Consider the following 13,629-nt stretch of genomic DNA (forward strand, 5'->3'; position numbering starts at 1 on the left):
TTGCAGTTTAAGATGCAGTCTGTCTACAAGAGCTGTTTATTAGTAGATCAACACACAGACTTTGTCATCATAAGGGAGAAAGGTGTATTTTTAACATCTCAACCAGCTACCATGTTATAACTACAACTTGCCTTATCCACATTAGGATTTTAACATGTGTTAACAATACACATTTTCCTGGTGTAGACATGGATACAGTTTAACACATGCGCTTTGGTCCAGCCCTAACCCCAAATGTTTGTTCCAGAATAAAGTGCAAGCATCTGGAGAGTGTCCAAACTAGGTGTTACAAATATTACAACTTCCTCAAGTTAATTAGCAATCAGTCAACTCTAAATAAAAAATCTAGTTTAGATAAATCTTAAGACTGTGGAAAGATGTACTTTTAACTCATTTTAAACGAACTTATGGTAACTAACCCTTGTTACAACTTTACTGAAGACAAGACAGTTGTAGTACATGGGTTGAAAAGGAACCTAGTCAAGGTTTGCCTGCATGACTAGGATAGGAACATATGTGCAGCTTTGGGCAGGCTTTTCTCTCACACAAAACACTCAAAACTGTAGATTATTTATTGAAGCAGTCTCCAAATTAGAATTATTAACATGAAAACTATATTATTGGATGACAAAATTAATTCTCGTCTTTAAAATGTCATTTTTTTTATAGATATGGTGTCTGGAAGATTGAAGCCAAGTACAAAAAGAGTTTCACAACTTCTGCTGTTGCAAAATTTGAAGTAAAAGAATATGGTAATATATGATTGTTCCTGAGTTTTTCAATTCTGAATATTAAGTAAGAAAGTAATAGCCTTATTTTTCAATCCCTTTAAGTATGCAATTAAAATCTTTTTAAACATACATTTGATTTGTTGGACCATTTTCAATAACATCTTTTCATGTTGATACTGCTTAATATTTAAAATGACATTTCAGTTGTTATATTTAACTTTCTGCTTAATTTTCAGCAATGCCAAGTTTTTTCATCTCCATAGAACCAGAAAAGAACATAATTAGTTCTGAGAAATTTGAGACATTCAGGATTACTGTTAAAGCTAGGTAAGGAGATTTGGTCTTGCTTTTAATCTTTTTGGGGGGTCTTTTCTTCACTTCAGTGGAAAGAATCCGCCAGTCTCTAAGAGTATGTCTACACTTTGGCAGGGAGCATGCTGCCCAGCCTGAGTAGATAATGTGCTACCTCTGTTCAATCTAATGCAGTAAAATTAGCAGCATGAATGTTGCAGCTGGGGCTAACCACCTGAGTACAAGCTTGCCTAACCTGCTGGATCAATATTTATGTGGCAAGCCTGTGCTGCAGTGACCACACTGCTATTTTTAGTTCACTAGCTTGAGCAGAACTAGAGCATGTCTGTCTACCCAGGCTGAGAGGTATGGCCCCAGCTGCAGGCTAGATGTACCTGAAAGGTCCTTCCATCTTTTTCCCTTTGATTGCCTTCTCCTCAAAAAGTCATATCACTGAAGTCCTTTCTGCAATGGAATAGGAATGGCTGCACTTTCCTTCAGTACTTATCAACAGTGATTTGTATGTTGATCAGAACGATTTGACAGAGATACATACAGGACCATCTCTTTCCCATGCCACCTGTTGGTCGGAGCCTGACTGCTTGTTAAAAATAAGTGCATATGATATTTTATGTTCAGTTTTTCTGCGTCCATTGCAATAACAACTTTAAAGCAGTATTTTTATTGTTCACAAGGTATTTTTATAATAAGAAGGTCACCAGGGCAGTCGTCTATATGCGTTTTGGAATAATGGAAGGAACTGAAAAAAAGATGATGAAAAGAGCAATGTACGTAACTGAGGTAAGAAAAAGCTAAGCCATTTTTATTGAGTTCAAGCCTGATATAGCTTCCATTGAAGCCTTTCCATAGAATTGAGTGGGAGCGGGAGCAGGCCACTGCAGGCCAATGCAGTGGTTTTGTACTCTGTTATTTAAAGTCAATACATCCATTAGGGATGTAAAAGTTTAACTGGTTAACCAATGAACACATTCTTATCGGTTTTGGTTAACGATTAAACTCTGCTGCCCCCCACATCTGGGGTCCCAGCAGCCAGGCCCCTGGGTGTGGTCCAGTAGCCGGGACCCCGGGTGTGGGGAAGCAGCAGAGACCTGGGCCAGGCTGGTGTCGGGACTCTGGGAGGTGGCTGCCAGGGGCGGGACTCCAGGTGCAGGGAGGCAGCAGAGACCTGGGCCAGGATGACGGGCGCAAGCAGCAGCGGAGTCCTGCATAAAACTGGATGCTGCAGCACCCTCCTTCCCCTAGCTCCCCGCCTATGTGAACTCCTTAATGGTTAACCGCTTAGCCAAGAGAATTTTAATAGACTAAATGGTTACTGTTTTTAAACCCTATTTACATCCCTAACATCCATTAACACCCCTGTTGCCAGAGGCATAAAACTTCACCTTGGACTGAAACTTAGAGGATGATGTCTCAGACAGACAGAAAGCAGTTTCAGTTTGGCTCAATTGGCCATTTAAGTAAATAATGTGTGACTATAACTTTCCATGGAATAATATTTACACTGATGATTAAAAAGCAAATGAAGGAAATCCAATACAGAACTAATTGTAATAATATTAATCTTTTAACAAGACCTTGGCTAAATTTGGAGTTGTCTTTCTCCTCTCAGGTTAGTCTAGCTTTTTGGCTCAATCATTCAGTCGTGACAGAAATCAGTCTCTCCTTTGAGTGAATGATGATGCTCCCTCTGCATAGATTCATAGATTCCAAGGCCAAGATCATCTTTTCTGACCTCTTGTGAAACACAGGCCATAGAACTTCCCCCAAATAATTTCTAGAACAGATATTTTAGAAAAATATCCAGACATGATTTAATAAATTATTGGTGATGGAGAATCCACCATGACCTTTGGGTAAGTTTTTTCCAATGATTAATTTACTCTCACTGTTAAAAAATTTATATCTTACATCCAATCTATATTTGTCTAGATTTGACTTCCAGAGAGTGGATTATGTTCTACCTTTCTCTGCTAGATTGAAGAGCCCTACTGTAATCAAGTAATCTCTTAACTTTCTCTTTGTTAAGCTAAATACACTGAGCTCTTTGAGGCATATTTTCTAATCCTTTAATTATTCTTGTCACTCTTTTCTGAACCATTTCCAATTTATCAACTTCCTTCTTGAATTGTGGGCAACAGAACTGGACACAGTTCCATAATTGTCTCACCCCAGTGCCAAATACAAAGGTAAAATAACTTCTCTATGCCTACTCAAGACAGGGGCTCCAGAACTGGGGGAAGGGAGGCAAAGGGGCCATGGCCTGCCCCCCACACTTTTAAAAATGGGAGGGACATGCCTTCCCTCTTTTTAACATGGACATAGTAGCCTTGGGCAGGCACAGCGCAGCCATGGCAGCAATGGCTGCTCTTTGCGACAGGAGAGCTGATAAGACGATCAGCTCCCCTGCCATGAAGTGCAGCCCCTGGTAGTGGCACCAGCCTTTCCGAAGTGGGGGCTGAGGTGTGCCCCGCCCTCTGCCCCTCCTCTTTCCTCTGAGGCCCTGCTGGAAGCCAAAGACAGGCCATAGTAAAAGCTGCCCGGGGAGCCCCGGATCCTCCACCTGCCCTGGCTGGCATGACCCAGGGGTTGGGTACATGTGGTGGGGGCTGCTCTTGAGAGGGATATGCCTTGCTCAGGGAAGGTGGAGGGTCTGCAGTTTCCCACAGCGGCCTGGGCCTGGAGTGCCACTTTCCCTCCCCTTTTGCCCACTTGATTCTAAATAGGTTATAACCGTTGATTTTAACATTCCAGTCATGCAAATCATCTCACCAGGTTTCAGTAATACCAACTAGATTAAATTTATGCTTAAAAATGAGCAATTCCAATTCCTCTTGTTTGTTCCCAGGCTCCTGTCATTGGCATATAGGCAATTCAAAAATTTCTTCTCTTGAGGTTCTTTGGTTCCTTGATTAATTTTGTTCTCAATCTTGATTTTGTGCTGAGTGCTCATGTCTTACCTTTCCCTTTTGTTATTAATTTAACCTCCTCCTGACTACTCCAGCCAGCCTATCACAGAGAAGATTGGTCTTCTTTCTATGGAGGTGGAGGCTATCCAAACTATACAGCCCCCTCTCCTCAGAGAAGGTGGACCAATGTTCCACAAAACCAGAACCCTCCACTGACTTAGCTCTTGAAGCACTTCCAGAATCATCTGCCTTCTTTCTTCCTTTGCTCATGGGACAGGAAGGATCTCAGAGAAGATTGCTTGGATATGTAGTGCTCTTAGTTCTTGCTGGCTTCAAGGACACAACTTGAAACATCTACTATCGCTTGGTTAATTTTCAGGGAAGCAACTCTGTTCTCCTTTGTTAGAATTCCTTATCCTTGGTCTCTGCTGTAAATAGATTTTGTGCGTGTGCACATCTGAGACAGACACTGTAAACCATGTTTTTGGAGATTATTTTTAAACTATGCACAGCAGCATAATTTGTTTATCTTTATTTTTGTTTTATTACCAGATAGTTGATGGAGCTGCAGAGGTCGATTTTAATAGTAAAAATGCAGTTAAGGAAATGGGCTACCAAAGCCTAGAAGAGTTAGATGGGTCATACCTGTATATTGCTGTAACAGTGTTGGAATCTACAGGTAGGGTTTTGGTTTTTTAGTCCCTCATTTGAACATACTTATGTGAAAATCTGAATAAAATACAAAGTTTAGGCATGGTTCCGGGCCGAAGATCTTCCATTGTGTTCAGAAATCTCCTTTACGAAAAGGATATGAGAAGGATGACTTAACATCACCAGCACAATTTTACATGTTTTTTTTAAAGGCTTTTAAGGTTTTTATTCATTTAATTTCATATTGATAAAAGCTTGATCCTTGAGTGCAAAGACTCCTCAGGCCCACAAATGGTGTGGGTTGCCATGAAACAGGACTTCTGAGGGAGAAAATGGGATCCGTGGAAGACACTTCTCAAAAGAAAAATTTTTTTTTTGTTAGGTGGACTTAGTGAAGAAAGTGAATTTGCTGGAGTCAGATATGCGCTGTCTCCCTACAAATTGAACTTGGTTGCTACGCCTCTATTTGTGAAGCCCGGTCTTCCATTCTTCATCAAGGTTAGTTAACATAAACAATATGGTTGTATGCTATAACATATAATGTTTTTTTTATGCATGTTACTTGAGATCTGCCTGACCATTTACTCTCAAAGTACTGTGACAGGTGGACAGACTGTTTCTGCCGAGGTGCTCATGCTCATGCTCACATTGAAAGAATTTTATAGCACTTTTGTAGCAAAGTTTCTCTGTTCTAATGATCAGGTTCAGGTAAAGGATACATTGGACCAGCCTGTGGGGAACCTCCCTGTAATTCTCAGTGCAAATGTATTTGATGAGCAAATGGATTCAACTACGTTGGTACAAGAAGGCTCAGATGCTGGGACAAGACAAACAAGCATGAATGATGGAACTGCTTTATTTGTGGTTAATATTCCATCTGCTAGCAAAGCACTGGAATTTCAAGTGAGTTAAATTCTTCTGACTCCTGTATTTCTTGCACACTACTCTCTGACTGTTTACTTTGGCCAGTCTGCAATACAGATGGGAACTTTTTACACACAAAACCAGTAAATTAGAAAATTTGACAATTTTATAATATAACAAGGGTATTGTGACACATATTCAATACTACCGAATAAGACTGCTTTAGAGGAAAGTTACTTGTATATTAAACTATTTTGAAACTAATCCCTTGCTGACAACAATGAGGAAAAGAGGAAATGAAGATAAAACAAATCCAAATACAGATATAGGTGTGTATCCTAATTAGTTGTAATAGACTTTTAAAATTAAAATAAAAAAATCCAAATGAATTGCTTAACAATAAAAATCCTCAAAGTGCTTTTTCCCATTCTGGAGGCACCTGATCAAAATGACAGTAGCTTTCAATATGTTGTTGATCTTTTTCCTCTCTACTTATATGTATACATATATAAATCTTTACTGTTTTTTTTTTTTTTTTTACTTATTTTGATTTGACAGTTTTTTATAAAAGAAAATATGAAATGGTTGAAATTGATATGTCTATATATTAAAGATGATCTCCTATTTCAAAAGGTTCAGTTCATATGAACACCCAAAACTTCAGATACGGGTTATCCAAATGAACATTAACCAATTTATCTCGGCCTAGATATTACCCGAAGCAGGCTTTCTCATAGAATTTCCCTTTGTTCATTGTTCATTGTCCATCTTAAACAGAGGGACAAAATAGTGTCTCATGGTATTTTGGGATTTCAGCATCTGTCTGAAACCAGAATGTGCAGAGTTAAATTTCAGACAAAAGCTTGAGTTGGCTGTCATTTTTATCAGAACCACTTAATCCATCCTGTATACATATTATATTACATTTTAATTTTAATATTTATTTAATAGGAAGAGGTATAATTTCATAAGTAAAGAATGCATTAGGGAGTCAGCATGCCTGACTTCTGATCCTTCTTTTATCACTGACTTGAGAGCTGTGAGTGCTTAGTTCTCTTGAAATCAGGCCATGAGCCTCTTTTGAACTCTGTTTACCTATTTACAAAATGACTTCAATAATTCCTGATTCACAGGTTTACTTGATTAATTACAAAGGGCTTTCAGATGCTGGATAAAAGGCATTGTACAAAACTTCACAGTGTTTTTGGTATTAAATCTTCTTATGCACTTTATATCATGTTTAGCTTAAAACTGCAGATGCAAGTCTATCAGAAGAAAATCAGGCAACTGGAAACTATGAAGCAAAAGCATACTCATCGCTCAGCAAAAGCTATCTGTACATTGACTGGGCTTCAAACTATAAACTACTACATGTAGGGGATTATATGAGCATTAAAGTGTATCCACATAGCCACTATATTCATAAAATACATCGCTACAGCTATTTGGTAAGTAACAGATGTATTTTCACATTAAAACATTCTTTTGTAATTTAGTACAAGGTGCCAGATCAACAACACTAGAGAGATCAAAGTCCTATATTTAGCTGTAGAACAGGTTTTGCTCAGACAGCAACACACATTTCCCCCATTGCTCCTGTATTAATTTTGACATGGAGAGAACTTGTAAAAATTAGAGAAAAAATCGGTCTGCATTTGTATCAGCATTGTGTTAATTGCTTGTCAGCAGCCTCAAGTACCTGTTAAGTCCCTTGTGAAGTCAGTGTCCCACAGAACTCCAACATTTCAAAGAATGGCACCACTAGACAAGAAATGCAGCAGTGGTCAGTAATGAAGGGCTTGTAGACTTGATTTTTTGACAGTTTCCTGATTGAAGACCCTCATTCAGCAAACACTAAGACACATGTTTACTTTTCCTGGAAGTCATACACTCATGTTGGGAAATTATTCATGATCCCAGGACAAAGAATCTTCTGAGGAGCGCTGTGTGTATGTATACGGTTGATTAGAGCAAGATTATGGGCACTCATCAATACAGCATTTGCAGTGCATATCCACTTCTGTTTGGGAATGGGGAGTTATGTCCTTTTCCTTGCACTGGTCTAAATTTGGTCCATTGAATAGGGGAAGATAAACTTCCCCATGCTGCCAACAAAAACTTGACATATTATACTCCTAATTTTTTTCAGGTACACTATTACATTTTATCTAATGGCTTAAAGAATGGTATATAGTATAAAAAAATGCTACTTTCAGTTGTATTACAATCTATTCATATTAAAACAAACAATACTATTTCAATTGACACAACTCTCTTTTACATTAATTTAAGGCAGTCTACATTAAACATCTCAAATGCTTTGATTCTTAGTATTCTCTGAATTCAAGATTAAGATGCCAGTTTTACATGCTGTTGTGAGGCTAAATTAATGTTTACAAAGTGGTTTGAGTTCATGTAAAAATCAATACAAAAGGACAAAAGTATTTCTACAAGTAAAATTTAACTTTTTTAATTTCCTTTTTGTTATTGTTCACCAGTTAAGATACACAAATAGTATATTATCTACAATCTTTCTCTTTGCCAAAGTGACTTTCTAGGGAGTCAGGACCACTTGCTGGGACTACTTACTTTCTTTTTGTTTTCTTTCCCCCGCCCTCATCTTATAGATATTATCCAAAGGGAAAATAGTAAGTTTTGGAACTCAGGAGAGGATTATGAGCTCAGATTATGAAAATCTAAGCTTTCAGCTAACTCAAGAAATGGTTCCTTCCGCCCGTCTCCTTGTCTACTACATTGTCACTGGAGAGGAAACTGCAGAACTAGTAGCTGATTCAGTTTGGCTGAATATAGAACAGAAGTGTGGCAATAGCCTCCAGGTGAGTGAATGAGTCTGTGTATTAAAAGTTCCATAAACATTCTCGAGTTAAGTGGCACATTTGTTTTATCATCAAAATTTTACTCTCAGAGCTGCACAGATTCTCTGATGTTTTCCCAAAATGTTAAAGTGTCAGCCTTAAAATCTTTTAATTTTTTAAAGTAACTGTGACCGGAGTCCCAAGGGAGTTGCACTGAGGTTACTCAGTTCAGGCAAACTGCAAAGAATGGGGCAGACAGTCTCCAAAACTAGTGGATATTCCTATACTTAGATTTACCAAACCAGCACAAAACAGCTTTTATAATACCTCACTGGTTACCCAGAAGCCAACAGCACAGTTTCCTTAAAGTAACCCAGCCTTACGCCTCCACCCAGACACTCAAGTCAAATATGATGAGGATTACTGAAAATCTAATTCATAATATAAATTCTACCAATCCCAAAGGATCAGAGACATTACTTCCCTGGGCTAATGAATATTCCAGATCTTACCCAAATACATGCTTAGAGCCAATCCTTATTAACTAAACTAAAATTTATTAAAAAAGAAAAGAGACAGCGTATTGGTTAAAAGAGCGGTATGCATACAGACTTGAGTACAGTTCTGAGATCAGATTCATAGTAGAGATGGTGAGCTTTGTAGTTGCATAGAGTTCTTTCAGAATTAGTCCATAGGTTATAGTCCAATGTTTATATTCAGGGCAGAGGTGAAAGTAAGCCGGTGTGCCGGCAAGAGCCAGTATGCCGTGCTGGACCACACCGGCTTCAGTGACCGGGATTAAAAGGGCTCTGGGCTCCCTGCGGCGATGGGGAGCTCCAAGCCCTTTAAATCCCACCCACAGCTTCGTCGGTTGGGCTGGGGCTGGGATTTAAAGGGCTTGGAGCTCCCTGCAGCGGTAGGAGCTCCAGGTCCTTTAAATCCCGGTCCCAGCCCGGCAAGGCTCGGGGCTCCCTGCGGCCACGGGAGCCCCAAGCCCTTTAAATCCCAGCTGGAGCTGTGGTGGGGATGTAAAGGGCCTGGAGCCCTGGGCCCTTTAATTTGCCTGTGAGCCCCGGAGGCTCCCAGTCACCTCTGCAGCTGGGAGTCCCGGGTTGATTTAAAGGCCCTGGGGCTCCCAGCCACAGCTGGTGTCCTAGGGCCTTTAAATCTTGAGAGGCCCTGCCTCTTCTGGATGAGGCCACGCCCCCTCCGGACTCCAGCAGTACGGGTAAGTCCTGTAAGTTACTTTCACCCCTGATCCACGGTGATCCAGATGGGAGAGCTCACTGTTATGACTCAAGCTTCCTCTGCATAGAGCATCAATCGGATCTGAGGTAAAAAGCATCAGGACCCAAGAGACCTTTATACAGTTCCAGACCTTCTCTTGACAGCTCAGAGACCTTCAATGAACAATAGGCAATCATGGAAACTTTGAAGTAGACCTATTTCCTAAGCATCAGTAGTAATTAGCAACAGGGATTAATATAAGGCAATTGCCAGTTTTCCACCATTCGTAGGTGATTTGCTAGACATTTCAAAGAAAGATGAATACAATGATATTACTATATTTATAGTTCATTTAAATGTTAAGATTTCCTTTTGATCTCTGAATTAACAGAATACAGCATAGACAGGGACTGTTTGGTTACATTGTTAACCTCTAACAAGATGTAAGTACACACATGCAATTAGTATCACCTCTAGTTTCTAATATAGGTTTGCATTTCAAAGTTCTAGCCTATCTGATGTGGGATGGCCCTAATTACCATTTACATACTTTTCTAACACGTCTCTAAAGGTTGAATTTGGGTCATTATTCCTGCAGGATGCTTAACCTTTTCTGGCCATGCGTCTCAGTAACTCATATTTGTTTTCCTTTTATAGGTTCAGTTATTATCAAAACAAGACTCTCATAAGCCTGGCACGGTTATATCAATTAACATGAAAACCCAGTTCAGTTCTTTTGTTGCTTTGTCATCTATCGACAAGGCAATATATGGAATCACAGGAACAAGAAAGAGGTCTATGGAAAGAGTTAAGTAATATTCACAAAATATAGTGGTAGTTTAAAAGTTTGTGTTGTGTTGCATGCATTCAGAAGTCTTGGTGATGGGATTTACAGCCTTTCACCTCTAGGTTACTAGTTCAAATCCAGCTGAGGTCAATAGTAATCAGAAATAGTTGTCTTTCAGTTATTGTTTGCCCTATGGAAATGAGTTGTGGGGCTTAGCCCAGTTCCAGTCATCAAAAAATCCACAGTGATTGGCTCTGTTTTTGGAGAGCTCCGTGATTGAACAGGCATGGAGACTGAACTCCCCTCCTCAGTCCTAGTAGTGATTCCTGCAGGCCAGGTTTTTAAGGCACGCTGCTAGAGTAGTAATGTGGGAGTTCACATTTCCATTGCATGTAATGTTCTTGTTCAGTAGATAACCTAGGATTTCTGTTTTCACAGATTTATGTAGAATTCACTTCACTTGCAGCTGAAAGAATGCCACCTCGGCGGTGAAATGTAGCTGCTGTTTAACATTTTACAACAGCACTACACAACAGTTTAGTACAAGAAGAGAAAAATAACAATGTATTTTTGTGAGACAAGGTGGGTCAGGTAATATTTTTTATAGGATCACATTCTGTTGGCGAGAGAGACAAGCTTACCCAGAGCTCACCTTCAGATCTGGGAATCTTACTCAGAGTGTCACAGCTAAATACAAGATGAGTAAGATTCCCAGACTTGAAGAAGAGCTCTGTGTAAGCTTGAAAGCTTTTCTCTCTCACCAACAGAAATCGGTCCAATAAAAGATATTACCTCACCCGCCTTGTCTCTCTAATATCCTGGGATTGACATGGCTATAACAACACTGAACACAATGTATTTCTGTGTCAGTCTTGTCTCATTTTACTGGCTAAATGACTTGTTAATCCTCACAGGTCCATAATGCTCCCTTCAGTCATATAATATATTTCACACTGAAATGAGCTCCTGGCTTACTTTTTTCAACAGGTGATGTTAGATTTGGAAAAGAGTGATCTTGGATGTGGTGCTGGAGGAGGGCAGAACAATGTTGATGTGTTCCGATCAGCTGGGCTTACATTTCTAACCAATGCTAATGCAGATGACTCTAAAGTAGCAGGTACGTATCCTTTACACATGAGAATTCAAATCTGTTTTTCTACAAGTAGCATAGCTCACAATTATTATATTAATTATACAATGAGGAAGAATAATGTTGAAATCATTGTCTCATAAATACACATGCACTAAGGATTGTAATTGTGGTAAAAAGATACATACCTTGTATTCTAGGGCCTAGAGTGCCTCATTGCAATTATAAAATGAACTGAAATTATAAACAAGAACATAAGAACGACCATACTGGGTCAGACCAGTGGTCCATCTAGTCCAGTATCCTGTCTTCTGACAGTGGCCAATGCCAAGTGCTTCAGAGGGAATGACCAGAACAGGTAATCATCAAGTGATCCATCCCCTGCCTCCCATTCCCAGTTTCTGGCAAACAGAGGCTAGGGACATAATCCCTGCCCATCCTAGCTAATAGCCATTAATAGACGTATCCTCCATGAACTTACCTAGTTCTTTTTTGGACTCTGTTAGTGTCTTGGTCTTCACAACATCCTCTGGCAAGGAGTTCCACAGGTTGAATGTGCATTGTGTGAAGAAATACTTCTTTTTGTTTGTTTTAAACCTGCCACCTATTATTTTCTTTTGGTGACCTCCTAGTTCTTATGAGAAGGAGTAAATAACACTTCCTTGTTTACTTTCCCCAAACCAGTCATGATTTTATAGACCTTTATCATATCCTCCCTTAGTTGTTGCTTTTTCAAGCTGAAAAGTCCCAGTTTTATTAATCTTTCTTCATATGGAAGTTGTTCCATACCCCTAATAATTTTTGTTGCTCTTTTCTGTACCTTTCCCAATTCCAGTATATCTTTTTTGAGATGGGGTGACCACATCTACACTCAGTATTCAAGATGTGGGTGTACCATGGATTTATATAGAGGCAATGTGATATTTTCTGTCTTATTATCTATCCCCTTCTTAATGATTCCCAACATTCTGTTTGCTTTTTTGACTGCTGCTGCACATTGAATGTTTTCAGAGAACTATCCTCAGTGACTCCAAGATCTCTTTCCTGAGTGGTAACAGCTAATTTAGACCCCATCATTTTATATGTATAATTGGGATTATGTTTTCCAATGTGCATTACTTTGCATTTATTAACATTATACTTCATCTGCTATTTTGTTGCCCAGTCACCCAGTTTTGAGAGATCCTTTTGTAGGTCTTCACAGTCTGCCTGTGACTTAACTATCTTGAGTAGTTTTATATCATCTGCAAATTTAGCCACCTCACTCTTTACCCCTTTTTCAAAATCATTTATGGATACAGTAACTCCTTGCTTAATGTTGTAGTTATGTTTCTGAAAAATGCAACTTTCAGCAAAACAATGTTAAGTAAATCCAATTTCCCCATAAGAGTTAATGTAAATAGAAGGGGTTAGGTTCCAGGGAAACTTTTTTCACCATAGCGAAGACTATATATAAACACATATACACAGTATAAGTTTTAAACAAACAATTTAATATTGTACACAGCAATGATGATTGTGAAACTTAATTGAGTGGTGAAGTCAGACGGTGGAAGAGAGTGGGATATTTCCCAGGGAATGCCTTACTGCTAAATGATGAACTAGGACTTGACTGAGCCCTCAAGGGTTAACACGTGGGTAATATAGCCTTGCACTCTACAAGGCAGCACGAATGGAGAGAGGGGAGACAGCATGGCGGAGAGAGACAGAGACATACACGGTATGTGTGTGAGAGACACACACATTGTCTCTTTAAGTATGCTGTTCCCACTCTAAGTAAACTGCCCTTTTAAGTAGATCAGCAAGTTGAGACAGCAGCTGCAAGCTCCCTCCATCCTGAGCCCTGTCATGTGTCCTTCCTGTCCTCATCTCTGTGGAGATGAGGTAAAGGAAGGAGCGAGGGGCAGGACCCTGGGGAAGGGAACACCCTGACATTAGCACCCCTCTTCCCCCCAACTCTGCACAGCAAGCTGGAGGCTCCCGGGAGCAGCTCCAAGGCAGAGGTCAGAAACAGCACATGGCAGTTGGGGGAGGGACAGCTGAACTATTGGGCAATTTATAGCCTGCTGGGCGGCTGCTGCACAGGGAACTTAGGGGAGTGGGGAGCTGATGGGGGGCTGCCGGTCCATCCTGATTTCTGGCCCCCACCAGCTGGCTCCAATGAGCTGCTCTTTCTGCAAGCAGTGGACAAAGCAGACAGCTGCCAAATAATGGTCCCTTATAATGAGCATGTTCTCTAATTTAT

General features: G+C 39.9%; 1 protein-coding gene across 5 annotated transcripts in view; it reads left to right on the top strand.

Annotated features, from left to right (window-relative positions):
- C5 (complement C5) overlaps positions 1-13,629 on the top strand; it is a 61,802-nt gene that overhangs the window by 15,856 nt on the left and 32,317 nt on the right. For all 5 annotated transcript variants that reach the window (XM_050926664.1, XM_050926665.1, XM_050926669.1 and 2 more), the window contains 10 exons: positions 670-752; positions 968-1,058; positions 1,718-1,823; positions 4,502-4,628; positions 4,983-5,098; positions 5,303-5,503; positions 6,709-6,912; positions 8,092-8,301; positions 10,165-10,314; positions 11,282-11,411. In XM_050926664.1, coding sequence (XP_050782621.1) covers positions 670-752; positions 968-1,058; positions 1,718-1,823; positions 4,502-4,628; positions 4,983-5,098; positions 5,303-5,503; positions 6,709-6,912; positions 8,092-8,301; positions 10,165-10,314; positions 11,282-11,411 — 1,418 coding nt within the window. The remainder of the gene's footprint in view (positions 1-669; positions 753-967; positions 1,059-1,717; positions 1,824-4,501; positions 4,629-4,982; positions 5,099-5,302; positions 5,504-6,708; positions 6,913-8,091; positions 8,302-10,164; positions 10,315-11,281; positions 11,412-13,629) is intronic.

Source organism: Gopherus flavomarginatus, chromosome 17 (assembly GCF_025201925.1).
Source record: "Gopherus flavomarginatus isolate rGopFla2 chromosome 17, rGopFla2.mat.asm, whole genome shotgun sequence".
Lineage (NCBI taxonomy): Eukaryota > Metazoa > Chordata > Testudines > Testudinidae > Gopherus > Gopherus flavomarginatus.